General features: G+C 50.9%; 1 protein-coding gene across 9 annotated transcripts in view; it reads right to left on the bottom strand.

The window, feature by feature from the left end:
• Nucleotides 1-103: 103 nt before the first annotated feature.
• The window catches only part of LOC149852803 (uncharacterized), a 29,123-nt gene continuing 4,361 nt past the window's right edge, over nucleotides 104-24,865 (bottom strand). For 6 of the 9 annotated variants that reach the window (XM_090029731.1, XM_090029729.1, XM_090029730.1 and 3 more), the window contains 5 exons: nucleotides 20,398-24,729; nucleotides 15,382-15,500; nucleotides 10,003-10,123; nucleotides 7,017-7,130; nucleotides 104-6,456 (listed from right to left, as the gene is read on the bottom strand). In XM_090029731.1, the coding sequence (XP_089885857.1) occupies nucleotides 4,529-6,456; nucleotides 7,017-7,130; nucleotides 10,003-10,090 (2,130 nt within the window). In that variant the 5' untranslated portion in view covers nucleotides 10,091-10,123; nucleotides 15,382-15,500; nucleotides 20,398-24,729 and the 3' untranslated portion in view covers nucleotides 104-4,528. Of the gene's footprint in view, nucleotides 6,457-7,016; nucleotides 7,592-10,002; nucleotides 10,124-11,064; nucleotides 11,888-15,381; nucleotides 16,787-20,397; nucleotides 24,730-24,865 lie in introns of those variants that run through there. The other 3 variants (XM_090029734.1, XM_090029733.1, XM_090029726.1) reach the window with 3 other exon arrangements.

Genomic DNA, 24,865 nt, shown 5'->3' with positions numbered 1-24,865 from the left:
TTGGTGGAAATAGGGTATCGGGCTGTGGTTCAGGAACCAATTCCCGTTTATAACATTGTTTCCTATGGGAAAATCAGTTCTGAGTTACAATGCTTTGACTTAAGATGAGGTTTTCGGAATCAATTGTGTCGTAAGTCTGAGGACTGCCTGTACTCCCATTGAGGACAAGGTGGTCCCCAGGGGTTGTGGGTCCAAGGCTGGCAGATACCAGGTCCCCCTGCAGGGCTCTGGCACAAGTTGGGGGCAGGCACAAACCTCTCAGTGCAAAGACATGGTTCCTGCAGCATTGGTGGTTCAATAGTAGAATTCCTGCCTTCCATGCAGGAGACTTGCATTCAATTCCCAGCCAGTGCAGGTGCCCTAGATGAATCCTTTGCATATCTTAACAGCCTAAGATAGTCCTTGACAAAGATGCTTGGGGATTGGACTCGAGGTCTCTTCCAACCCTCATTTTCTATGATTCTCTGGACAGGACAAGAAAGGTACCATTCCAGCAAGAGGTCTTGCAGGAGTTGTGCTAGCCACAGAGGGAGGGCAGCCCTGCTTCTGCCACCTTGGCACTGCCTGAGAGGAGCCCCATGAACCTCTTGAACAACTGTAGGGCACAGACATAGGACTGCCCCTCAACCTAGTGTGATTTAATCACACCAGACGACAAAGCTAACATGTTTAACGATTTCTTTGCCTCTGTCTTCCTAAGTAGGGACCAGAACAGCCACCTCCCTGCTGGGCCCCCCTCGGGCCTCAGGGCAGGCACACCTGGGCCAAAGGTTAGTGTGGAACTAGTTAGGGGGCTTCTGGAAGGGCTGGGCATGTTCAAGTCAGCCGGCCCAGATGATCTCCACCCTAGAGTCCTTAAGGAATTGGTTGAGGTCATGGCGGGACCCCTGGCACGGCTCTACGAGCACTCGTGGTGCTCTGGTGTGGTCCCAGAGGACTGGAAGAGGGCCAACGTGGTTCCCATCTTCAAAAAGGGGAGGAAGGAGGACCCAGGAAACTATAGGCCAGTCAGTCTTACCGCGATCCTAGGCAAGCTGTTTGAGAAAATTATGCTGGCACACATCCAGGAGGGGCCAGCAGGGGACTGCATGCTTAGGGGCAACCAACACGGGTTCATCAGTGGCAGGTCCTGTCAGACCAACCTGGTGGCCTTCTATGATCAGATCACCAGATCATTAGATGCAGGGGCAGCAGTGGATATAGTCTTCCTGGACTTCCGGAAAGCATTCAACACTGTCTCTCACCCCGTTCTCATTAAGAAACTGGGGGACAGCGGTGTCGACACCCACACAGTCAATTGGGTCGTCAACTGGCTGGAGGGCTGCACCCAGAGGGTGGTAGTGGATGGGTCCTTCCCAACCTGGAAGACGTGGGCAGTGGGGTTCCCCAGGGCTCGGTCCTCGGGCCCGCACTGTTCAGCATCTTCATCAGTGATTTGGACGAGGGGGTAAAAAGCACCCTGTTCAAATTTGCTGATGACACTAAGATGTGGGGGGATGTGGGCACACTGGAAGGAAGCAACAAGGCTACAATCAGACCTAGACAGGTTACAAGGGTGGGCGGATGAGAATAGGACGGGATTCAACACAGACAAGTGCAAGGTGCTGCACCTGGGGAGGAACAACCGGCACCATACCTACAGGTTGGGGAACTCCCCTCTTGTCAGCACGGAGGCGGAAAAGGATCTTGGAGTCATAATTGACTCCAAGATGAACATGGGCCGGCAGTGTGGGGAGGCAGTCAGGAAGGCCAACTGCACCTGGGCATGCATCCACAGATGCATCTCGAGCAGGTCCAAAGAGGTGATCCTCCCCCTCTATGCGGCACTGGTCAGGCTGCAACTGGAGTACTGCGTCCAGTTCTGGGCGCCACGCTTCAAGAGGGACGTGGACAGCATGGAGAGGGTCCAGAGGAGGCCACTCGCATGATCAGGGGACAGCAGGGCAGGCCCTATGAGGAGAGGCTACGGGACCTGAACCTGTTCAGCCTCCACAAGAGAAGGCTGAGGGGGGATCTTGTGGCCTGTTATAAACTAGTCAGGGGGGATCAGCAGGCATTGGGGGAGTCACTGTTCCCCTGAGCAGCGCCAGGAGTGACCAGGAATAACGGTCACAAGCTGGCAGAGGGCAGGTTTAGGCTAGATATCAGGAAGCGCTACTTCACAGTCAGGGCAGCTAGGATCTGGAACCAACTTCCGAGAGAGGTGGTCCTGGCTCCTACCCTGGGGGTTTTTAAGAGGAGGTTGGATGAACATCTTGCTGGGGTTGTTTGACCCCAGTATTGTTTCCCACCATGGCAGGGGGTCAGACTAGATGATCTAATCAGGTCCCTTCCGACCCTAGAAACTATGAAACTATATGAGATCAATATAACAGTGGCTATGTACTGAAATTAAAAAACAAAAAAAGATAAAACTAACCAGCAGGAAACCTTAATACACTGCATTAAAAAAACCCAACCCAACCCAACCCAACAATTAGAACTGCTTGCTACACTGTCCCCCAGCATTAACCAAACTTTTCTTCATGGACAAGGAGAGTCCTTGGATCTGTTAGAAAGTGATGGTGGAGAACACCTGGCAGCTAATTCTAAGCCTATCCACTTATCAAGGCTCAGGCCCCCTGAAAAGAAAAGGGATAGTTGCGCTGTTAGGACTGAGACAAGGATTGGTTGCACAGACTCGCGAAGCCAGCCCCAAAGAGCTGGCAGTCTAAATTTAAAAAGAGTGGCAAAGAGGAAGAGGCACCAAGAAGGTGCTCCATTGCACTGGCTAGGCCTCAGCTAGAGTCCATGTTTTAAGGAGGTGGAGAAGTTAGAGAGGGTCCAGAGACAGGCAATCAGAATGATAAAGGGGATGGAAGGCAAGAACCGGGCAGACTTAGCTTGGAGATAAGACGATCAAGGTGGGGACACAATAGCAGTTTGTAAATATTTAATATAAGGGCTGCTGTATGGGAGAGAGCAACCATTCTCCCTTGCCACAGGGATGAGGGTGCAAAGCAATAGGATAAAACTGCAGCATGGCAGATTGAGACCTTGGGGAAAACTTCACTGTTAGAACAGTGAAGCAGTGGAACAGACTGCCCAGGGAAGTGGTGGCATCTCGTTCACTGCAAGTTTTCTAGAGGCTGGATGAGCAATGGCCAGGGATAGTTTAGGACTGGCAGTCTTGCAGTTGTGCAAGGGGTTGGACCAGATACCCCCTGAGGTCCTCTCTGGCTCTGTGACTCTATAGGGAGTGATTTGCTCAGAGTCACTCACTGGTCCCAGGTCCTGCCTCCCTTGGGCTCCTGTGTTATGGTAAACCAGGCTGCTCCCTAACGGAGGACAAAGCAAATACCAGGAGAAAATAAACCTCAGCAATGTAACTTCTAGTGTTAGTAGTCAGGATCAACACCTGCCTGAGATGGGGGCTGCCAGGGGACTGGATTTGGTAATACCCTTGGGTTCCTGCTTTGTTCTTCCTGTGAGAGACACTCACCCCTGCCCTGATGGCAGGCGGCCTCACAGGCAAAGGACACATCAAAGCAATGATGGGCAATGGGTGTCCAGCAGCAAAGGGTCTTGGTTCACGGCTCTTGCCGAGCAGTGCCACTTCCATGCCATCTTTCTCAGCATGGCTCAGGATTGTCCTCTCAGGACTGAAGGCCACCTCCCTTTTTTCTTCCCTGCCACAGTGACCTTCAGACTGCACCTGGTGCCCGAGATACCCGCTTCCTTTCAAACCATGCAATGAGCTAAGTGATCTCAGCCACCTGGGCCGCAAGACTACTGTGTCTGAGCTCTAGGTGTCCCCCTGTTTTGAAACATCCTGAGTCAGCAATTCAAATATGCACTCAGTTTATGGAAGCAGCTCTACTGGGGCCTTCAGACTACTGGGGACCATTTATAATGGGACACTGGGGCCAACAGGGAATGCTACAGTACTATGGGGGGTATAAATGGAGCACTTGGGCTAAATGGGAAAGAGTATAAACAGGGCAATGGGGCCAGTAGGGGCACAGTATAAACAGGATGTCTGGGAATTAATGAATCTTAGTGCTCAGATGGATTCTCCTGTGCCCAGAAGGAAGTGCTCCCTCAGAGCTGCCTCTCCTACAGCAGCAAGTCCCATGAGCTCGCACAACCCCTCCTCTCCTTCGCTTGCAGGGTTGCTTCTGCTTCCGCTGGTTCCCAAGGGACAGAAATGACACCTTTCCCTACCTATGCTGGGAATAACTCCTACCAATAAGAGGAAATGGCCCTGAGTCCTGCTGGATAGAGGGAAGGAAAGTGTGTGTGTGTGTGTGTGCGCATGTGTGTGTGTGCTGGGGGAGGTAGATGTGAGGTAGAAAACGTGGCAGCTCCTTCATCGCTGAATCTTTGGTTCCCTCGCCCACTCCCCACCCAGCTTCTCCCTCTCTGTGGACCAGGCTCCCTGGCCCGGTGCAGGCTGCCGTCATGGGCAGAGCTCACACTGGAAGCCCGTGAGGTTCCCTTCCCTCCATGGGTTCTCCGGTGTCCTCCTTTGGCAGAGGCCCCCACTCCATTAGTCAGCCCCTTGAGGGATGGGTGCCTGCTCCGGCTGGCTCTGCTGTTGCTGACTGCGCCCAAACCGCTTCTTGCAGGCCCTGCCCTGGGAGGCTTTCTTATGGTTACCCTGGGGCTGGGCCGGCCCCGCACCCTGGGCAGCACTCTCCCAGTGGTCTGGGCACAGCTGGGGTGTCTCTGCTGCAGCTGGCTGGGCCCCCACCTGCCCAGCACTCACCCGGGACCTCCTCCCCTTGGTGTGGGCTGCCCGGTGCTTGTTGAGGTGGGCACTCTGGCTGAAGGTCTCCACGCAGTCCGCACAGGTGTGGGGACGCTCGCCGGCGTGCACGTGCCGGTGTCGCTGCAGGTGTGAGCTCCAGGCGAAACCCTTGCCACAGTCCCCACAGCGGAAGGGCTCCTCACCCTGGTGGCTCCTTCGGTGCCGTGCCAGCTCTGCACCCTGCCTGAACTCCTGTCCGCACTCAGGGCAGGACTTGGCAGTCTCTCCTGTGCACCAGTGTTGGCGCTGCTCCAGCTGAGCACGTCGAGGGGAGCTCTTCCTGCGGCTGGGGCAGGGTTGGGGGGGGCTCCCCTCAGGAGGGCTGTCTGGTTTGGCACCTGGGCCCCCCTCAGGCTGATACCCTGCCTGGCTGCGCTGGTGCCGGGTCAGGGTGGGGCTCAGAGCAAAGCTCTCCTTTGGGGGCTGCCCTTGGGCTGAGTCTGCCTTGTGGCCACGCTGTCCCCTCACATGGCTCCTCTGGGGCTGGGCCAGTACTGTGCCCTGGGCAGCGTTCTCCCCACAGTCCGGGCATGGCTGGGGTGTCTCTGCTGTGGCTGGCTGCAGCCCCACACGCCTCGTGCCCACCTGGCGCCCCCTTCCCTTGGCGTGGGCTGCCTGATGCTTGGTCAGGGCTGCCACGTCACTGAAGCCCCTCCCGCAGTCCCTGCAGACTTGGAGGTGCTTGCTCTTGTGCACGCGCCGGTGCTTTGCCAGGTGGGCACTCTGGCTGAAGGCCTCCCCGCAGTCCAGGCAGGTGTGGGGGCGCTCCCCCGTGTGCACGCGCCGATGCCGCTCCAGGTGTGAGCTCCAGGCGAAGCCCTTGCCGCAGTCCCCACAGCGGAAGGGCTTCTCGCCCCGATGGGCCCGGCGGTGCCGTGCCAGCGCTGCGCTGCGCAGGAAGCTCTCCCCGCAGTCGGGGCAGCAGTGGGAGGGTGGTGGGGCAGCATGGGCACGCAGGTGCTTGCAGAAGAAGGCACTGCTGTTGAAAGCCTTGCTGCAGTGCGGGCACTCCAGGGGCTGGCCACCAGCGTGGGCACGCTGATGCCGGTACAGATGGGAGGAGCGGCCGAAGCACTTCCCACAGTCGGCGCACTGGAAGGGCCGCTCACCTGTGTGCAGGCGCCGGTGCCGGGCATAGTGCGAGCCCCAGTCGAAGCCCTTCCCGCAGTCGGCACAGCGGAAGGGCTTCTCCCCCGTGTGCTGGCGCAGGTGGGTGGCCAGGTGGGAGCCCACGCGGAAGCGCTCCCCACACTCTGGGCAGCGGTAGCGCTTGCCGCCGGGCACTGGGAGGCGGCCACCCGGCCCGGGCTTCTGCTTCATGTGGGACACCTGGTGCGTGCCCAGAGCGGCCCTGTCCTTGAAGTTCTCCCCACATTCAGGGCAGAGGCAAAGCTCCTCACCAGCTTTGTTCAGCCCCACTTCAGGCCTCTCCGCACCATGGTCCTTCCCTGTGGCTGCTCCAGCTCTCAGCCTCTTGAGGCTGCCATTCCATGGAGCTGCCTGGTCACCTTTCTTCCCCAAAGGGCTCCCCTCTGGCCTGCGAGGCCTTCCCCCATGCGGCTTTGGCACAGCATTTCTCTCTTCTTTCCCCACCAATATTCCACATTGGTCCATCTGTTGGCAACCTCCCTGCCCCAGATCTTCCACCTCATCCTCGCTTGCTGTCTCTGCAGTAAGGGAAGAATCAAGACGTGAGTCATCCCTTGGCCTACAGGAAGGCAGAGGGGACACTGGAGAGAAACAAACTGGTAAAGACCCCTGGGTGGTGGCAATAAGATCCGCAAAGCAGACACCTGATTAAATACTAGCCATTTTTCACTGATGTTAAAACGCTTTACTGACCTTGTCGCCCAAAAGATGCACCTAGCTACAAGGCTGGCCTTGCCTAAGTGGTGCCCTAGCCCAAGTGACCTTATCCCCTCCTCCTGCCCTTCCACCCAGCAGATGCTGGTCACTTTGGTTCCCGCTCTAAAACTCCTACTGTTACTACAACAGTCCTACTTGTCTGCATCCACAGCTCAGGTTAGGTGACTGGAGGCTATCATTTGGCTTTATAAATCTATCAGTCTGCAAAATCGGAGCTGAACCCCAGGCCCTCTTGCCCATCTTAGAAGCCAGAGGGAGGTCTGTGCTGGGTCAGGCAGGATGGGTAGGAAGACCTGAGGTCATGAGTGCTTGGGGTTTTGCTCCTGGATGATTCCTGAGATGGTTTAAGTGGTTTCCTCACCTGGGCTGGTTCCTCCTGGGGTCTCCTTTTCCCCAGAGTCCTGGAGATCCGAGACACACATTCCTTCCCCTTGCTCTAGCCGAGAGATGACATCTGGTTTAGAGATGGGGTACTCTGCCCATGTGCAGGAAATATAAAACAGGAGAGAGATGAGGGTGTGTCCAGCATTTGGCCCAGTCCTTACAACTCTGTTTCCTGCTGCTTTCCATTCAGAGTGATCTTTCCTTTTCTTACAGAGCCTTATTGCCCTACAGTCCCGCAGCCCTTCTGCCTCATCAAGCTTCCCTCTCCATCCCCATACCCTGGACATCCCACCTCCCATATCTCTCCCTAGTGGTTCTAGTTTAATGAGTGAATACATCTCCTTCTACTGGCTACAACAGCTAGGGATTACAGCTAGGGATAGAGAAATAAGTATGATCTCTCACTGACTCCCTGTGACATCTGCTTAAGTGTACCCACATTTCAAGTCCTGTTATAGCTTGTTTGCAAGCCCATGGCCCGTGGCAGCCTTCAAATGCACCAGCTTTTCCTTAAATAACACCACCAAAAAACCTAGGAAACAAAATGCCAAAAAAGCAGCCCCACCCCCACCCCCACCACCTCCCCAAACCCTACATACCAAACCTTTGCAAACACTACATACAAGTCAAATACCGATGCACTCGTAAAGCAGGCCATGCCAGGATGCCTATTCCACTTAAATCTGCACAGCGTGCTCACCACTAGGCATGACTGAAGGTGTACCTTATCTCTGCTCCTCTGTTCACACAGATGGCAATACAGGGCTAAATCCCAATTCCCTTTGTGGTCCTAAACTGCCTGTACATAGCTGTGTAACTGCAGTTTTGACACCTACAGCTTGCAATTCAGTATCACCCATATTAGCCTACGAAGGGAGAATTCAAGGGGACCTGTGCTCCAGCTGCTCAGAGAAACAGAGCCAAGCAGGTATTTGTGTAAAGATAGGAAAGTCCCCAGGCTTTAGTCAGGTAAAACCCACTCCTAGACAGAGGAGAAGGACTCTCTCACCTTTTAGCCAAGGCATTTGCCCAGGGAGCAAGAGACTGTCCCTTATACAGACTCACACAGATGAGGGCTGAAGAGCCTAGGTAGTGCCTAGCCCATAGCCTAGTAGCGTGGCACCCTGGGGTGCATACACGCATACTAAGCTGACTTAATAAGATGACTTAACTAAGTTGATTTAGTTAAGCCACATGGGAGCGTACACATGTACAGGTCTTTGACATGGTGGCAGTCATTTTGTGAGCTAAGTCGACTTAACTAATCTTGCACCGCATTTAAGTCGCCTCTGCTCCATATACACTCTGACAGTTAAGTTAACTTTAAAAAGTTAAGTCAGCTTAATTGTCTGAAACAGGGGTGACTGGTGCCTCCTAAGTCTGGGGAGGGGCACAATTTGTGGGCATGCCCAGTGGCAGACCAAAAGCCCCATATCCACTCCTATACTTGTGCCATGGCTTAGTGCCTCCCCCCAACACATTGCCAGCCCACATGGCAAAAATACTGCCCTGTCCTGAGAGATACTGAGTGGGGGGCCAATCTCAGGGGGGCATGTGCCCCCCGCCCCACATCTCCCTAACCAATTGCCTGTGGTCTGAAAGTTAGTAAGTGTACATACATCCCTGGAGACTAACTGATTTAGAGAGGCATAAGCTTTCATAGGTGACAACCTCCTTCACAAAATGTAGCTGCCTACAAAAACTCATGCCTCTCTGAACCAATCAGTCTCCAAGGGCATTTATACATGAGCTTTGGGAAGCAGGGGGGATTGCTTTAATTAGAGCTGCTCCAAAAGCAGCTCTAATGAAAGTCCCCAGACTGCCTGATTTCAGGGAAACAGTACTAATCATTTCTTTCATGGATGGGGGTTAGCTTACTGTTCTAGGAAGCAGCAAATTCAGATTCAGAGTCCCTTTAGGCACTGGGGCAGGGGTGGGGCTGAGAATCTGGGTCTCTTAATTCCTCAGCAGGTGCCTTAACAATTAGTTAAGGTGGGAGACAGAAGTTGCACACGTAAGGTGATTCTATTTCACAACCAGAGAAATGAAATCCCAGTATGTTTAGGCACCAAATGCTGTGGTGGTATGGCTACATACAAGCCATTTAGGCACAAGAAGGGAACCAGAATTTAGCCCATAGGCTTTCATTGTCAGAGCTGGTCAATGTTGTCCACTGGAAAATGTGGTTTCACCAAAATGGACATTTCCAGTAAAACAATCTCCGCCTTTTCTAAAATACCGTTTTTTCCAATGCAATGACATAAAACTGTTTCCTCACAGGACATACAAAATGAAATACTTATCCTAAATCTATTCAGTATGCTTTTAGGACAAGAACTGAGAAAATGACAGCTGTTTTTATTTCCTGGCAGTTCAAAAAACAAATTTTGACTCAACCTGAAACAATTTTCCCCCAAAATTTTTGGTGAACCGAGAAATCCAAGAAAAGTAATTTCATGAATCCAAAAGCTGTCAAAGCAAGCATTTTGTTTTTTGTTTCTCTCCATCTTTTAACCTTTTGTAAAAAAAAATAAAATTGTAGCTGTTTTCAAAATGAAACATCATGGAAAAATCAAAACACCATTTCAAAACAATTACAATGGTTCTGAGTTTTTTTGTTTTAAGGGCCACCCGCAACCAAAAAAAAATTGGCATAATCCATGTGAACTTGTGTAAAATATCTGCTCATCTTGAATCTGCGTGATTTGACCTAACAGTTTGAAATGGAAATTTTCACCCAAGTCACATCTCCAGATGGCTTCAGAAGGGGTCTTGCCCTCATTCTGACTGCAAGTTTCACATCATTGTACCAGTTATTCCCTGCTTTGCAGAGCCCAGAGAGGTGAATAGCAAAGCATAACTTAGGGCAGCCTTGGGGCTGCCGTAAGTCAGACCGGGCAGGGTGCTGTACAGCTGCATTATACCGGGGACCTCTCAGTTCCCGAAGGAAGGCAGTTCCTTACTGAGTGACATCAGGGTCTCATAGCTCTCTTGCATGACATCTCTGTACAGTGCCTTCTGCCGAGGGTCCAGAAACACCCAGTGCTCCATGGAAAATGCTCTCTGCTGTCTCCTCAAAGATACCTGCAACAACAAATCCCAACTCAATGCCTGCAGCTCCTGCCCCATCCTTACAGTGGAGCAAAGGGACTCTGAGCAGTGGCCCTGGCCCCTTAACTGCCGCTTGGAAAAGGGCTGGGGAAAGCTCTTACACACCCTGGTTCAGCTCCCTTTCTAAAAGGAATTAAGCCCTGGGGCTGATTTTTGACCCACATCCCACCCACAGGAATGTTTCAGCCCCTGCCATGAGGTATTTTGTCTTCTTCTTAAAACTCTGGCTTCAGAGGAACTGAGTCCTAGAAAGATTTGCACACCCTAGGCTGAGAACTTTGTCACCTGGAAGGATAAGATGGTCTGGAGGGAAACTGCAAGAAGGAGGGTTGGAGAGGTCTCAGAGGGTGGCTTCAGCCCATGTCACGCCCAGGTTCCCCCGTGCCTAGCCATGCTGGGAGAGCACCTGGGCAGTTTCCCCAAGGCTGCCCTGGTACCTCCTCCTCCCAGTCGCAGCATCTCTGGGCCATATGCTAGAAAAGGGCCAGAACTAAGCCAAACAAGGGTGCAGAGAGGTGACATTGCCCTTGAGAGCAGCAAGCCCCCCCAGTACAAACCACTGCAGGGGCTTTTTTCCCCTTGACCCCTCACTATGCCCCCAGGAATGTCACCAAAGTGGCTGCAGGGGACAGAGCTGGGCAAGGCTAGGAGCAAGGGACCTTTTTCCCCATCGCCTGCCCCTTTTCTTCTCCTCCCTTCCCCCTTGGCTCCAGCACTTGCTCTCTGCTCAGTCCCTGGGAGCAGTTGCTCTCCCACAGCTGGACTAACTCCTGCCTGGGCAACCAGGGGGGGGAAACCTTGTGCGTGCCCATGAGGGCAGCAGCTCCGGGTCTCGCAGCACCCTGGGTGCACGGGGCTCCTGTGTGCAGACAGCTCCTGCCCTGCTGGTCCCCAGCACAGTTTGTCTCCATCACCTGGAGTCTCCGGCTCAGGAGCTGGTGCTGCACAGCCCGGGGATGCAGTCCCTGGAGAAAATCCCCCCTGGGCTGGGCATGGAGGGGCACTGATGAAGGTCTCTCCCAGCAGCTCCCTGGTGGTCCTGGATGCAGGAGCGGGCACTGTCTAACCTGGGAAGTTCATTCCCCGGATAGGCTAAGCACAGGAAATGCTTGGGCTGGGAGAAAGGCAGAGACAGCCTCTTGCCTTCCTGAAAGAGAACCAGAGCCCTCTAGTGGGAAGCCCCCTTCTCCCACAGGCACAGCTTCCCCCTGCCAGCACCCCAAGCGTCTCCTCCTTTTCTTTAAATCTCTTCTGTGGAAGGTGGTTTGCATCCACTCATGCAGCAGCAGCAGCAGACATCATGGGAACACCTCCCAGATGCCAACTGCAGGACAGGAGGTCCCTCCTACCACCCAGCTGTTGGCAGTGGGTGACTGCAGGGACGTGCAGCCTCACCCTCTCCGCAGCCCAGCTGGCATGGGCTCCACCATCTGAGGACATGTGGGGTCTGCCTGGCGAGAAAGGTTCAGCCACAGGCTGTCCTGGGGGCGATGGAAATGTCCCATCTAAGAAATGAAAGGGGAGGGGAGCCAGCAGGGGTGTGGGGTGACAGATGATAAATTACATATGGATTAGTGCAGGCCTGATTTCATAGATTTCATAGACATCAGGGCTGGAAGGGACCTCGGGAGATCATCGAGTCCAGCCCCCTGCCCAAAGGGCAGGAAGTCAGCTGGGGTCATAGGATCCCAGCAAGATAAGCATCCAATTTACTCTTGAAGGTGTTCAATGTAGGTGCTTCAACCACCTCCGCTGGCAGACTGTTCCAGACCTTGGGGGCTCGGACAGGAAAGAAATTCTTCCTTCTGTCCAGCCTAAAGCGGTCTTGCAGGAGTTTGTGACCGTTCGACCTAGTCATCCCTTGGGGCGCTCTGGTGAACAGACGTCCCCCAGATCCTGGTGGTCACCCCTGATAAACTTATAGGTGGCCATCAGATCACCCCTGAGCCTGCGCTTTTCCAGGCTAAAGAGTCCCATGTCTGTCAGCCTGTCATCGTAAGATCTGTTTTCCTGACCTCTGATCATGTGCGTGGCTCTCCTCTGGACTCTCTCAAGCTTCTCCACATCCTTTTTGAATTGTGGAGCCCAAAACTGGACGCAGTACTCCAGCTGCGGCCTCACCAAGGCCGAGTACAAGGGGAGAATGACGTCCCGGGATTTGCTCGAGAAGCATCTATGGATGCAAGCCAGCGTTTTGGTCGCTTTATTAGCTGCAGCATCGCATTGCAGGCTCATGTTCATCTTGTGGTCAATGATGACCCCCAAGTCTCTTTCTTCTGTAGTGCTATCCAACGTAGCGCTGCCGAGCCTATAAGGATGCTGCAGGTTTTTCCTCCCAAGGTGGAGAACCTTGCATTTTTTGGTGTTAAACACCATCAGGTTCTCGTCTGCCCATTTGCTGAGCTTGTCCAGGTCAGCCAGGATCACCTGCCTATCTTCTGGCGTGGATGCTTTGCCCCAAAGTTTGGTGTCATCGGTGAACTTGGCCAGTCCACTCCTGACTCCAGTATCCACATTGTTAATGAAGATGTTGAACAGTATGGGTCTCAGGACAGAGCCTTGAGGGACCCCACTGGTCACAGGGCACCACGATGAGTGACTGCCATCAATCACAACCCTCTGGGTCTGACCACAGAGCCAATTTCCCAGCCAGTGGATCATGGTGGAGCCAAGGCCACAACTGGCCAGTTTGGCCAAGAGGTGATCATGGAATACCAGATCAAAAGCTTTTTTGAAGTCAAGATATATGACATCAATCTCTTCTCCCTCGTCCAGGTGATAGGTCACCCGGTCATAGAAGGAAATGAGATTGGTCAAATAAGACCTACCCGCAACAAACCCATGCTGGCTATCCCTTAGGATGTTAGCCTGGGCCAGTCCATCAAGGATGGCCTCCTTAATAAACTTTTCTAAGATCTTCCCCAGGATAGAAGTCAGGCTAATGGGCCTGTAGTTAGCCGGATCCACTCTCCTCCCTTTCTTGAAGATCGGCACCACATTGGCCTTCTTCTTGATGTGCAAGAGATAGTGAGGTATGTATGAATAGACAGGCAGACGGATATAGGGGTGGAGACACAGTTAGATAAGGGACTTGGAGAGATCAAAACATAGTCAGTGAGTATTCAAGTGAAGATGAGATAGAGACTTTGACATCACAAAGTTCAGAGCAAAACCCAGGGTGAATGAGCTGGTTCTGAGATTTCCTGTTTGCAGATGACACCGCCTTGGTGCCCACAGTGAATCTTTCCTGCAAAATCTCTTGAGCAGATTTTCTGCCACATGCAAGAGCTTTGGGCTGACAATTAGTCTCAAGACAACTGTGATCATGCACCAAGGGGTGGAAGAACCACTGCCTGACATCACTCTGGAGGGTAAATCTCTTGGCGGCGGCATCAACAGATTTGCTACTTGGGTTCTGGGATCACCAGGAATCTTGATCTTCAGACTGAACTAACAGAATTGGAAAAGCAGCTAGGAATTTAGGGTTGTTACAGAAACGTGCACGGAATTACTTTAATTGAAAATTTGTTGTTAAGATGTGAATCTATGAGACTTGCATGCTGCTGTCCCTGCTGTATGGTTCAGAAACGTGGAGTGCATGTGCTAGGCACATCAGAAGTTTACAGCTTCCACGAGTTTCCTGTGCAAGATCCTGAAAATGAAGTGGGAAGACAAAATGCCAGTGCTGGAGTGCACAGGACTGACACACTTAGAAACCACCATCAAGAACAGCAGGTTGTGATGGTTCAGCTCTGTCAGGAGAATGGGAGGAGACCATACCCCTAAAAACATTTTATACAGCAAGATTCAGGATGGCTGTGGAATAGAAAGTGGGGTTCATCTTCTATGATTGTACCATAATATGTGCAAAAATGATATGGAGTTCAACACCAATGTAGAAAGCTGGGAAGAGTGTGCAGAACCACTTCCAATCTGGAGGGAACATCTGGCACTGGGCGCAGCTCAGTAGAAAGCAGCTTTGATCTCGAGGATGGAAGCAAAATGAGAAAGAAGAACACAGCATGCTGTAAAGTTGGCCTCCAACTCAGACAACACATGCATCTGTGAAACTTGTAACAAGTTGCATCACTCTTAAACTGGGTTTGTCAGCCACAAGCAGATTCAGCAGGCACCTGACTAGGCTTCTTACACGTACGCTTGGATTCAGAGGGTCTACGGTTGCCTACAAATTCGGTGAAGATGGACAGATTGATGAAGACTGGGCTGGACAGATCAATAGATTTACAGCTGGATAAACAGACAGATATAGAAATAGATAAAGCATTAAGTGTGAGAGACAGATGGATAAACGGCTAGGGGAAGAAAAGAACTGCATATGTAGAGAAGGACAGATGGATATGGCAATAGTAGATCAGTAGACATGAAGAGAGATAGAGAGCCAATATAAACAGATCCCGAGAGCAGCGCTGGTTACAATTATGTGAAAAAAAATTATTTTTGATAGATGTTTTTTCTTGACAAAATAGACTTTTCTTGCAAAAACCCTCCCCCTATTTTGTATGAATCTAATGGACCATTAAGCCACTGCTGCTTTCCCTTCCCAAGGCTCACCTCTGCTGTGATACAGCCAGGGTGCTGCAGTCTGTCACTACAATCACTGCTACTAGCTGGCTAAAACTGAGCACAACTGACTTGATTTCTCTCTCTGAGCCCCTGCTTACTATAGTCATTTGCTTCATCCATCTGTCTTGCCTTGCCTTCTAGGTGATAAACTCTTCGGAGGAGGAGATTGTTGACTTATATGGGCCAAATATTTAGGGGGAGTTAAGAGAGGCAGATGGGTACCTTTGGTGGCAGATAGGCAAAGTTCTTGAGGTGAATCTCATATCTTTTATTAGACCAACTTAAATAGTAGGAAAAATTTATTTTAAATAGATCAGGACATAACTTTAACACCAGCATGTAGGAGAGGACAGAAGATGCACCCTCTAACCTGGGTTTGGGTTACTTGATCTGATGGAGGATTACTTGAAAGAATCAGGGAGGAAATTATACCTTGTTTCAGCAGTATTGGGGGTCATCTGTCCACATCCAAACCTGGGATATTTGTTTGCTCTAGGTGAACAAGCTATTATGTGTTCCCCAACATGCAATGGTTAGGCACAGTAATAATAGCACACTGAATGAGATGTTTTGGTATAACTGCACCAGTAATATAACTCGCACTGGTGCACAAAGCCAATGAAAGTTGCACTGGAGCAAGTACTCACCTGCCTTATGTCCTAACTCCAAGTAAAAGGACTCAGAAGCCTGCCTTGAGGGCACAGAGTCAGAGACCTCGGTGATGGCCCACTCTGGTACTTAGTGCCCATTGCCATGTATCTTGCCTCTGCAACAAGAATGATTGTACGGGTCCATGACAAAATTCTTGGTTATGTCCCCATGCTGTGCTGGGCACAATGGACTTCTGGATCTCAGTTGGGGCAGAGACCGTCTCTCCTGGTGGGTTAGTGCAATGCGATGGAGCTCTCCTTGTTTGGGTTGTTCCCTGTCCCCACGGGCTGCCTGTATCCGGGCTAGCTGGAATTCAAGGGATTCAGCACAGCAAGCCGCTTGCCCTTGAAGCATGGGCCCTGTGTGGCCTCTCCTGCCAAGTCCACAGCAGGGGTCCGCTCATGTAAAAGCCCAAGTTGGTTTGGCTGCTCCCCCACTTCAGGAGATTCCCACTCCTCACAGGGCAGCAGCGGGAGATCCTGTGTGCTCCGACTCGCTTCCCCTGCCTCACACAGCTCACCAGGGCCTTGTGCTCTGGGCTGCTCCTGGGAATAAGCATTAACAAAGGGGTGTACTATAAAAACTGCTCCCCAGCTCCTTCTCAGCCTGAGCTAGCAGCAAGGACATTTTTTTTTTTTTTTTTTGCACCGGTCCTGGAAGCACTGTGATACCAGGTCAATGCATGGAGTGGATGGAGCACGCTCCGGTTCCACCACCCAATCCCAAAAAGAATCTGCTCAATATAAACCTCCTGTGGAGGACATATCAGCGGACCAAAAGCCCCACATGAGTGGAATGCAGGGAGAGGCTGCAGGGCCGGCTCCTCACTGCTGGCTGTGCAGCATTTTGCAAGCAAAAAGGGTGATTTGGGATGTTTTCAGCCCAAGTCACAACCCAGCTCCCTGCAAGCTGCCTTTCCACACAGACATGCGGACTTGGTTAGAGACATGCCTTGTCACTATATCCCAGCACAGACCTGGTCCCTGCCCACAGGACCAAACCCACCAAAGACCCTATTAACCCCCCTCTTAGGGCCTTGGTACACCTTCCACTGTGAGCAATGCAAATGTTGATCAGCTTAGCCATAGCTTGGCATGTGAAGCAGTCTTACCTCTAGTCCAGAAACTACCTGCACAGCTGTGACTTGCCACTAGAGGCCTGGTAAGCAGGGAGGTCCCTTCCAGCCCTACTTCTCTATGCTCCCCCTGTCCCTGGACCACCACCGCAGCTGTTCTACACTGTGGGGTGGGGCGGCTGGGGTCCCTTCAGAGAAGATGAGGGACTCGTGGTTTCTGCCTGCTTAGCTCCTGCCTCTGATGGTGAAGCCCAAGAGCCTGCAAGTGGGGAGCCCTGGGATCTGGCTGCCCCAGGTGGGAGGGGGAGTTTTCCTGGGCCTGGATCATGGGATCGGGTCCCAGCAAAACAAGCAGGGGGCATTTCCCCAAGCTGGGGGGAGGGGTGGGGGTTGCCTGTGATCAGAGCTGCTTGGGTGCCCACTCTGCGCACAGTGCCTGGCAAAGTCCAGAGCCTGGCTCTCGTGTAAAACCAGAACCGCAGAGATCAAGGGGGCAGAAGCACTGCCTGACACTGAAGCCTGGCTCTCCCCACTTTCACAGCACCTCTCTCCCCCAGTCCCAGCCTGCCTGAGTCATGGGATTAACCTGTCTGCAGGCACCCCCACCAAGCTGGCTCCCTCCACCTCTGCCCAGGCCATGCTACAGCAGTGCCTGTATAAGGGGCTCCACCTTCATTTGCCTGTAGCGGAAGCTGGCTCCTGCCCCATCTGAGCTCCCTTCTTAATCCATAGTGATCAGTACACCCGATGGGCTGCCCAGTGTGGGCACGACAGCCTGATCAGCTTTCAGCCATGGTGACCAGCTCTTAACATGGTTCTGGGAGGGGGGGGGGTAGAAATCACTGCCTCAGACCCCTTCCCTGTGCTAAGGATGCTGCTGGCTTGTTTAGAACCAACCTGGACCTGTTATAGCCCAAAGGGAGATCTGGCTTTAACCTAGAGGTTCGCCTTGTTTATTTCTCCCTTTCCCAGCTCCCTCCCTCTCCTGCATGGAGAGTCCATCACCAGACAAATTTCACCTACTACCTCTGGTATAGGATGAAAAAAACTCATTGGTTGGAAAATAACATTAGCAGAAGCCAGCCAGGGGCATGACAGCCCACATGCTTGCCAGGGGAGAGGGGACAGACCTGCTTCCCAAGGGGGAGGTTTACAGATGTCCCCTCTGCCCAAGGGCCCTGGTATAAGGGAGGAAGGCACTGTGTACAGGGAAAGCTTTGCTGAGGACCCCTGGACAGTGGGAGAAGTGCTACCCAGGCCTTGAGTATAGGGAAGCCATCGCCTGTTGCTTGGCCCTCAGCACCCACCAGAGAACCAAGCAGGCAAGTGCCCCTATACCTGCCCTGGCTGCAGACAGTACTTAACCCAGCCAGGGCACTTAGGCCAGCACCACATGGCCCACACTGGGGGCTGCCCATCAGTAGCAACATGTAGGGGGTGCACATGCACCCCCTGACAGGCCATGCTTACCACTTAGCTGATGGGCAGGAGGGAGCACTGGTGCCCGCCCTGCAAGGGCCAGCCGATCACTGCAGCCACTCCTGGAAGCAGCTGCAGTGATCAGCCCTTGCCAGTTGGCAGGATCAGCCACATGGGTACCCCCCCAGTTGGCAGGACTGATTGGGGGGGGGCACATGCCCCCCTAAGGTGGCACCAGTCTCCTCTGGTGCCCATACCACTGCCCCCAGTGCACATGGAGCTCCCAGGCAAGCTCAGAGGTGCTGGCAACCAGTGCATGCACTCCAAGGAATAAACCGACACCTGCCCTGACTGCAGCCAGCACGGGCATCCACTCTGACCCAGCCAAGCACCAGGGCACCCACACCAGGCAGCATCCCTGTGCCTGCCCCACTGCAGGAAGACCTTTGCCTGCCGCACCCACCAGGCCCAATACTGGCACACCTGCATGGACAAGCACTCCTACCACTGCCCCCTGTGAGAGGAGCTTCGGGGACAGCTCTTGGGAGCCATGGGCAAGAGGAGCCTTGCCAGCACCCCACCCACACAGGTGGGAAAGGTGCAGCTTAGCTTAGCCCACCCTGCCCATTGTGGAGCTTATGTGGGGACTCCAAGAAACAGTGTGTTGGTACCATCCAGCATATCCACTCTACCACGTGGCCTGGGGCAGGAGGCAGTAGCAGGCCACCTCCAGCTAATTGTGGTCTAGTACAGCTGAAGGCAGAGGAGAAGCAGCCATGCTTGGTGACTCCTCGTGACTGTGCTGTGCGCTGTAGGCCCCAGCCAGAAGAGCCAAGCAGCCCCCGCATCTCACCCCAGTGTCAGGTAAAGGCTGGTTGAGAATTAAGTCCACTACCCCTCTCAGGACTACTCCCACCAGTACTGAACCTGGAGGTTCTCCATCTCCTCCGAGCACAGACTTGTGGCTGGAGGAATGTCCTGGGCAGCATAGCGTGGCCATGAATGAGACAGATTCACATTGGTGTGATTTATGGCCGTCTTGTACCCCTGTATATATTACATGAGGATCCAGAATATTACATGAGGATCCAGAGAAGTAAGATTTGTTCAGTGACATCTTCTGTTGCCTCAAGTGTGTAGCTGGGAGGCATGTTAGACAAGCTTTCAGCCACAAAGTACCCATTTGCTTATAACCAACACCTACACTGGGAGAACTGCAGATACATAGTGCTTCCACTATGGCAATTCTACCACATTTTCCCCCTTGGGGCAATTCTAAAGCAGATTCAAGTAGATTACACTAGATCCTGGGCCACAAGCTATATGCTGTACAACCGCCCCTTGTTTATGCTGGCGTAAAGACAGGATTACATCACCGTGTCGTCATGTGTCCATGCCTTAAGTGTTCCCAACCAGTCCTGCAACTACAAGTCCCTGAGGACCTGCCACAGGCTGTTTCCTCTTCTCATTCCCCTTATCTGAGGTCTGGCCACCTAGCTAGATCAGTCCCTTTGCTGCCTTGAGGGGGGAATAGAAGACCACTCCCAACACAGATGGTAGCCAGGATTTATTCACACTCTAATCAGCTACAAAAAAGCATAGGCCTGAAAAAGTGTGACTTGGTTAACCTAGTACATGTCTGACTTCAACGTGGCTGAGGGCACCACATGCCATACCAGCAGGAACTGCACTAAAAGGTTGTTCATATACCTAGACTAGAGGTATCCCAGGTAAAGGGCTGCCCCAACAATCCCTCCATTACAGAGGAAAGCAAAAAACCACCACGGTTCATATCAATCTGAACATCTTCTACAGAAAGACTGATCCAAACTAGATGTAAAAGTCTTCAAATGTGGAACGTCCGTAAAATAAAAACTTTGGTGGAGGCCCTTTTGGCCTGTTTCCATTCAGCAGCCAGTAGGTCCATGTCTCTACATATGGTACTGTGGGAACACAAAATGATACGAGCAAGGGCACCTTGGAAATACTATTATTATACATGCATTGTGCAATTGCTTAAGGGCCTAGTTACAAACCAGGGCCTCATTGCTCTAAAAGTTATCCACATGTGAAAAACAATCCATGCATGCAAAACCAGTCATTAGGGCCTGCTTTTTTAAATAATATTTAGGCTTCTATTTCCAGAGCTTTGTAAAAGACTTTTCTAAAGCACTTCATGTGGTTAGATGCTTATTAAAGCACTCTGATTTCAGTTTTCATATTGACACAGAACCTTCTTGGGTGCTTTTAAAAGTCCCACTAAGTGCTATTCTTTTAAAACCAGATTAACATTTGAGCTGAAAAAGTGCAGACACACAGACATTAGGGTTGGAAGGTACCTTGCAAGATCAATTGGGTCCATCCCCCAATGTTGCTTAAAAACAATTTTCAGATACAGGATGAACTTGCCAGGTTGTTTCCATTACCCCTCCCCCCCCCCACAAAAAAAATTCTGAAAAATCAAAACATATCATTCAAGATGTATAAAAAACTAGAACTCTTGGTTCCAAAATGATACCTTTTGTTAGACCAACTGGAAAATTGCAAGAAAATTGTCCTTTTCTGCAAGCTTTTGGGATCAAAGTCCCTTCGTCAGGCTCTGGGAAAAGAATAGATGGTACAAAATGGTAAAAAGTCCCCATAGGTAGGAAATAAGCTTCATTTGAAACATGTCATTTAGATATTTTTAAACAAAGTACTTTTCATTTTTGGAGTGATATTTGTTTTAACCTTTAATTTTATAATAATCATAAGGAAAAAAAAATGTTCAGTAAAACGTCAATAATATTTTTGTTCAATCCAAGAAAAGTGGTGGTGGCTCCTACCCTGAGGGTCTTTAAGAGGAGGTTAGATGTACACCTTGCTGGGGTCGTTTGACCCCAGTACTCTTTCCTGCCATGGCAGGGGGTCGGACTCGATGATCTGCTCAGGTCCCTTCCGACCCTAGAAACTATGAAACTCTTTTCCCCCCCAGCTTGCTGGAAAAAAAATTGTAAATATTTTGATTTTGGGTCAGGCCAAGGTTTTGATATTGGGAAGGAAAGGAGCCAGGGCGGGATACGAAACAACACCTAGTTATTTGCACAGATCTACTACCATCAATATACATCTCCAAAAATCAGGCCCATAACATAAATGTGGCATTAAGCCAAAGATGATTAAAGTCAATGCAATGTGAGGTATTTAGTTAACTGGATTCCAAGTCTAAGCTGTATTTTTAATTGTGTTTATTTATAAGCCTGGTATACACATATGGCCAAAATAGCTTCCTCACCTGCCCCAAAACTCACCTTCTGCTTCTCAGATATGTAAATATTGCCATGAGACCCAAATTTGGGCGATGCCAATCTTTGATGGAGCACAGGAATCCTCAGGAATTGGTTCTTATGAAGCACTTACTACAAAAAAAACCCCTTATCCACACTGGCTATGTACTTACCTCCAGTTTACTGCTTAAATGTTGAAGGGTCTCATTCATTGAGGGATTTTGTCTTACACTAGTAAGAAACAGGGAGGGAAAACTGAGGCACATACTAGTTCAGGGGTTCTCAACCTTATTAGACTCAAGACACCTGCAAATGCCAGCTCTTAGTTGTCACTTGATTTTTTTTCCCCCCAAAAATAGAGCAATACTGTTACAACGAACTCAGAAAGACTACAGCAGGTCAGAATGTGTTTGACACTATGGATTCCTTATGGAAGTCTCTGGGTTTGTCTTGCAAGTTAGTTTGTACACCAAACAGCGCTAATGTCACATGGTACCCCACAAGACTCCTGAAAGGCTCTCAAGGCACCCAAGTTGAGAATCGCTTGGCTAGATCATGCCAGTCAAAGGTGTGATTTAGGTGTGCTGTCTAATACATTAACTGCTAAACCAATTTTTCTCACCTAGGATGGAAGTTCACATCAAGCAATCAGAGGCAGCAAGACAATGAACAATAAAGGTTGAAAATTCTCCAACTACCCAGTCTACCCTTAAGCTACAAAGTCTGCCAACTTGGCAATACTCTCTGCCAACTTGAAATCCACAGAGATTCACATTATCAGTTTATGGGTATTTGTATCAATGCTTTTTTTTTATTCCCAAATTGTAAAAATCAGAGAGGGCTGTGTAACAGACAGGCATCCTGTGGCCAGTCTAAATGTAGGCCCATCCACTTGTCTTAGTGCCAGCCTTGCCTTGATGTTACTAATGATCAGATGTTAAATCAGGCGAGGAGGCTGCCAATGTAAAGGTTGCCAATTTAACTGCCCTGATGACAAGGGCCTATGTATATGACTCCAACCTTCCCCATCTGAGCTCATGGTCCCAGCACCCTCACTCTGGGTTCTCTCTCAGCTCCAAGCCCACCTCTGGGATCAGGGCTCCAAGCCCTGTCCCCCAAGCCCTCCCTGGGCAATCCTTTATCCCTGGCCCTAGGAGCTTCCTTAATAGCTCCCCAAGGCTCAGGGCCCAACCCCCTTCCAACTTCACACCAGCTCCTATATACAGCCTCAGACCTCCACCACAGTCTGGGCACAGGTCCCTCCACCGACCTGGGCCCTGCCTCAGTACTCTTGGTGAGCAGTGGGAGCCCAGACTCAATCTCACCCACCAGGGATGTGGGGCTGGGGTTAACAGGCACCCCATACTCACCTTTCACTCAGGCAGTAACTGGTTGGGCATTTCTGGGGGACTGTCCTGCCATGGACAGCCCCACCAGGCCATCTGTCCCCAGCAAGGTGTGTTTTTTTTGTCATGCCCAGAAACATGGGGCCTCTTCCTTCCCCATAGCCCCAGCTCTTACCTGAAAGGGATGTATTCCATGAGCGGCAGCTCAGCTGAGTGCTGTTCCTTTGGCTGCAGCAGCAAACTGCTGCCTCTTTGCAGTTCAGGGCTCAGCTTTTATACAGCACAGCTGGGCCCTGCTCCCCAATCAAGCCGCTTTGCCTAACTGGCTGCCACTCAGGCTCCTGCTAGTAACAGATCACAAGGTGCTCCATGACAGGCAGTTGAACATGCTTCAACTTCAGATAACGGGGTGCCAACTTGGAGATACTGCTGTAAACCTTCCTTCTTATGTACAACAACAAAAAAACAACTCAGCATGAAGTCCTTATGCTGATTGCAGGGGGAAAGCATGGGATATTTCACAGTAAATGGTTACAGTACAAGACCAGAACAGAACTCAGACCTCTCTCCCTCCACCCCTCTCAAGGTGAGCGCTCAGACCACAAGGCTCCAGTCGGCCTCTCTCCTGCTTGCTCTGCACTGCTCAATGAACCTTGAATTCTTTGTTGCCTAGTGGCACAAACTAATAGGACACGGAAGCTGTTCGCACTCAGCATAACCTATAGGGCTCGTGGATAAGGCAAGCCATTAAGAGGAAGCAGATGTACATCTGAAATCCACCACAGGAGAAAGTTTAAGCTAACCCATCCGCAGGAGAAGGGGGCATTGATCCAGTCTGAACTAGGCTTACTCTTGGAACACCCTTTGGATTAAGCCTCTCAAGCTACCTGGGGAAAAGCTTTGGGGGACAAATCTGAATCTAATAAAGTAGAGCACAGGGGCCAAGCCACACATGGTGAGGCAGTTCTGGCCATATGCAGTAGTCTAGGAGCAAGGGGAACTTGGAAGTCAAACTGAGGTGTCTAGTGAAGTTTGGGGTTACCAAGGTTTGCTGACAGCTAGACAAGGGCTTTCTGGATCACCTCAACTCAAACTGTAGCACTTGCACTGAAGTCTTCTACTAGATTAAGTCCTAAAACAATGGAGATGCAACAGGTGTAGATTACAATACCGTGTGTCAGTGTCCTTGAATTCACTTTTTGTGCAGTGGCAAAATGAAAGAACTGTTCATTTCAAAACAATACATTCTTCTTCTTATTCTGAAGAAAGTGGATTTCAAATGGTTTCCTTTTTGGAGCCTTAAAGTATTAAAAATGAAGGCAGCTAACTGTGAACCATTGTTGGCCTGCGCTTTTTGCAGTTATTCACCTGTAGGCACCTTTACTGGACAGAAGTTGAACACACCTCAATAAGTAGTATCCTTTAAGGCAAAAGAGTATGGTCTCCTATATTAGTTACAAACATGTCAGAAGAGCACGGGGGTGGGGGGAGGGAGGGAAAGAGTACTGCTTCAGCACAGCCTACTGTATCTCCAATATATACCCAAATATTTGTACAGAGAGACAGTAAGCAAGTCAAGGAGCAGATCAGTTTCAAGATGTTGATATCAGTAAATACAAAGGCTTTTCCAGCCTCAGGTCCTATATTAATAAGCTTTGCTTTGAGAAGAGATGTGCCAGGGAATCCTTTCAGATATACTGACAGATAGGGGAGGGGGATAAGAAAGAAAGAGAGCAACAACTGACTGAAATGCAATTGCCAAAAAAACCCCTTTAAATATACTGGTGCAGGGGACAAAGACATTTGTATTCTGAAACTTTAATACAACTAAGGAAAGAATAATTTAGTCTATTAATATAAGTGCTTCTGAAAAAAGAATAATAAAAAGCCTCACACTCTGAAGGTGCAGTAAGCGACTGCCTTCTCCCTAGGTCCTTCTGACAAGCTCTCCAACATACAAACAGAAGTTAGAAATATTTACGGGAAACAGCCAAGGCATGTTATAGTTATGAAAGGCCATCAGGACTCAGGCACAAGGGTCAGGGCTGTTAGTTTTGTGCCCAACTAAACATCCTCAAGCCCAGTCATCATCTCCTACTTCACTGAGCTCCTGGGTGAGCCGAGTGACCAGACTCATTTCCTGCTCCAAGTGGACGACTTTCTCCTCCATGGCCTTCATGCTGTTCATCAGCTCTGCCATCAGAGTCTTCATCACATCCTGGTTCTTCAAGATGGCTTCTGAGCAACAGGAAGAAATGTGTGTTTCAAAGGCAAATTCCCCTTCTTCCTAGAGACAATGTCACAACAAAGCATGTTCTGCCCAAGGCATCTACCACCCTCCTTTGATTCTCCCTCCCCCATCCCAATCAACCCC

Source organism: Crocodylus siamensis, chromosome 15 (genome assembly GCF_052110815.1).
Source record: "Crocodylus siamensis isolate JL-2025a chromosome 15, ASM5211081v1, whole genome shotgun sequence".
In the NCBI taxonomy this organism is placed as follows: Eukaryota; Metazoa; Chordata; order Crocodylia; family Crocodylidae; genus Crocodylus; species Crocodylus siamensis.
This window is presented reverse-complemented; position numbering and strand designations above follow the sequence as displayed.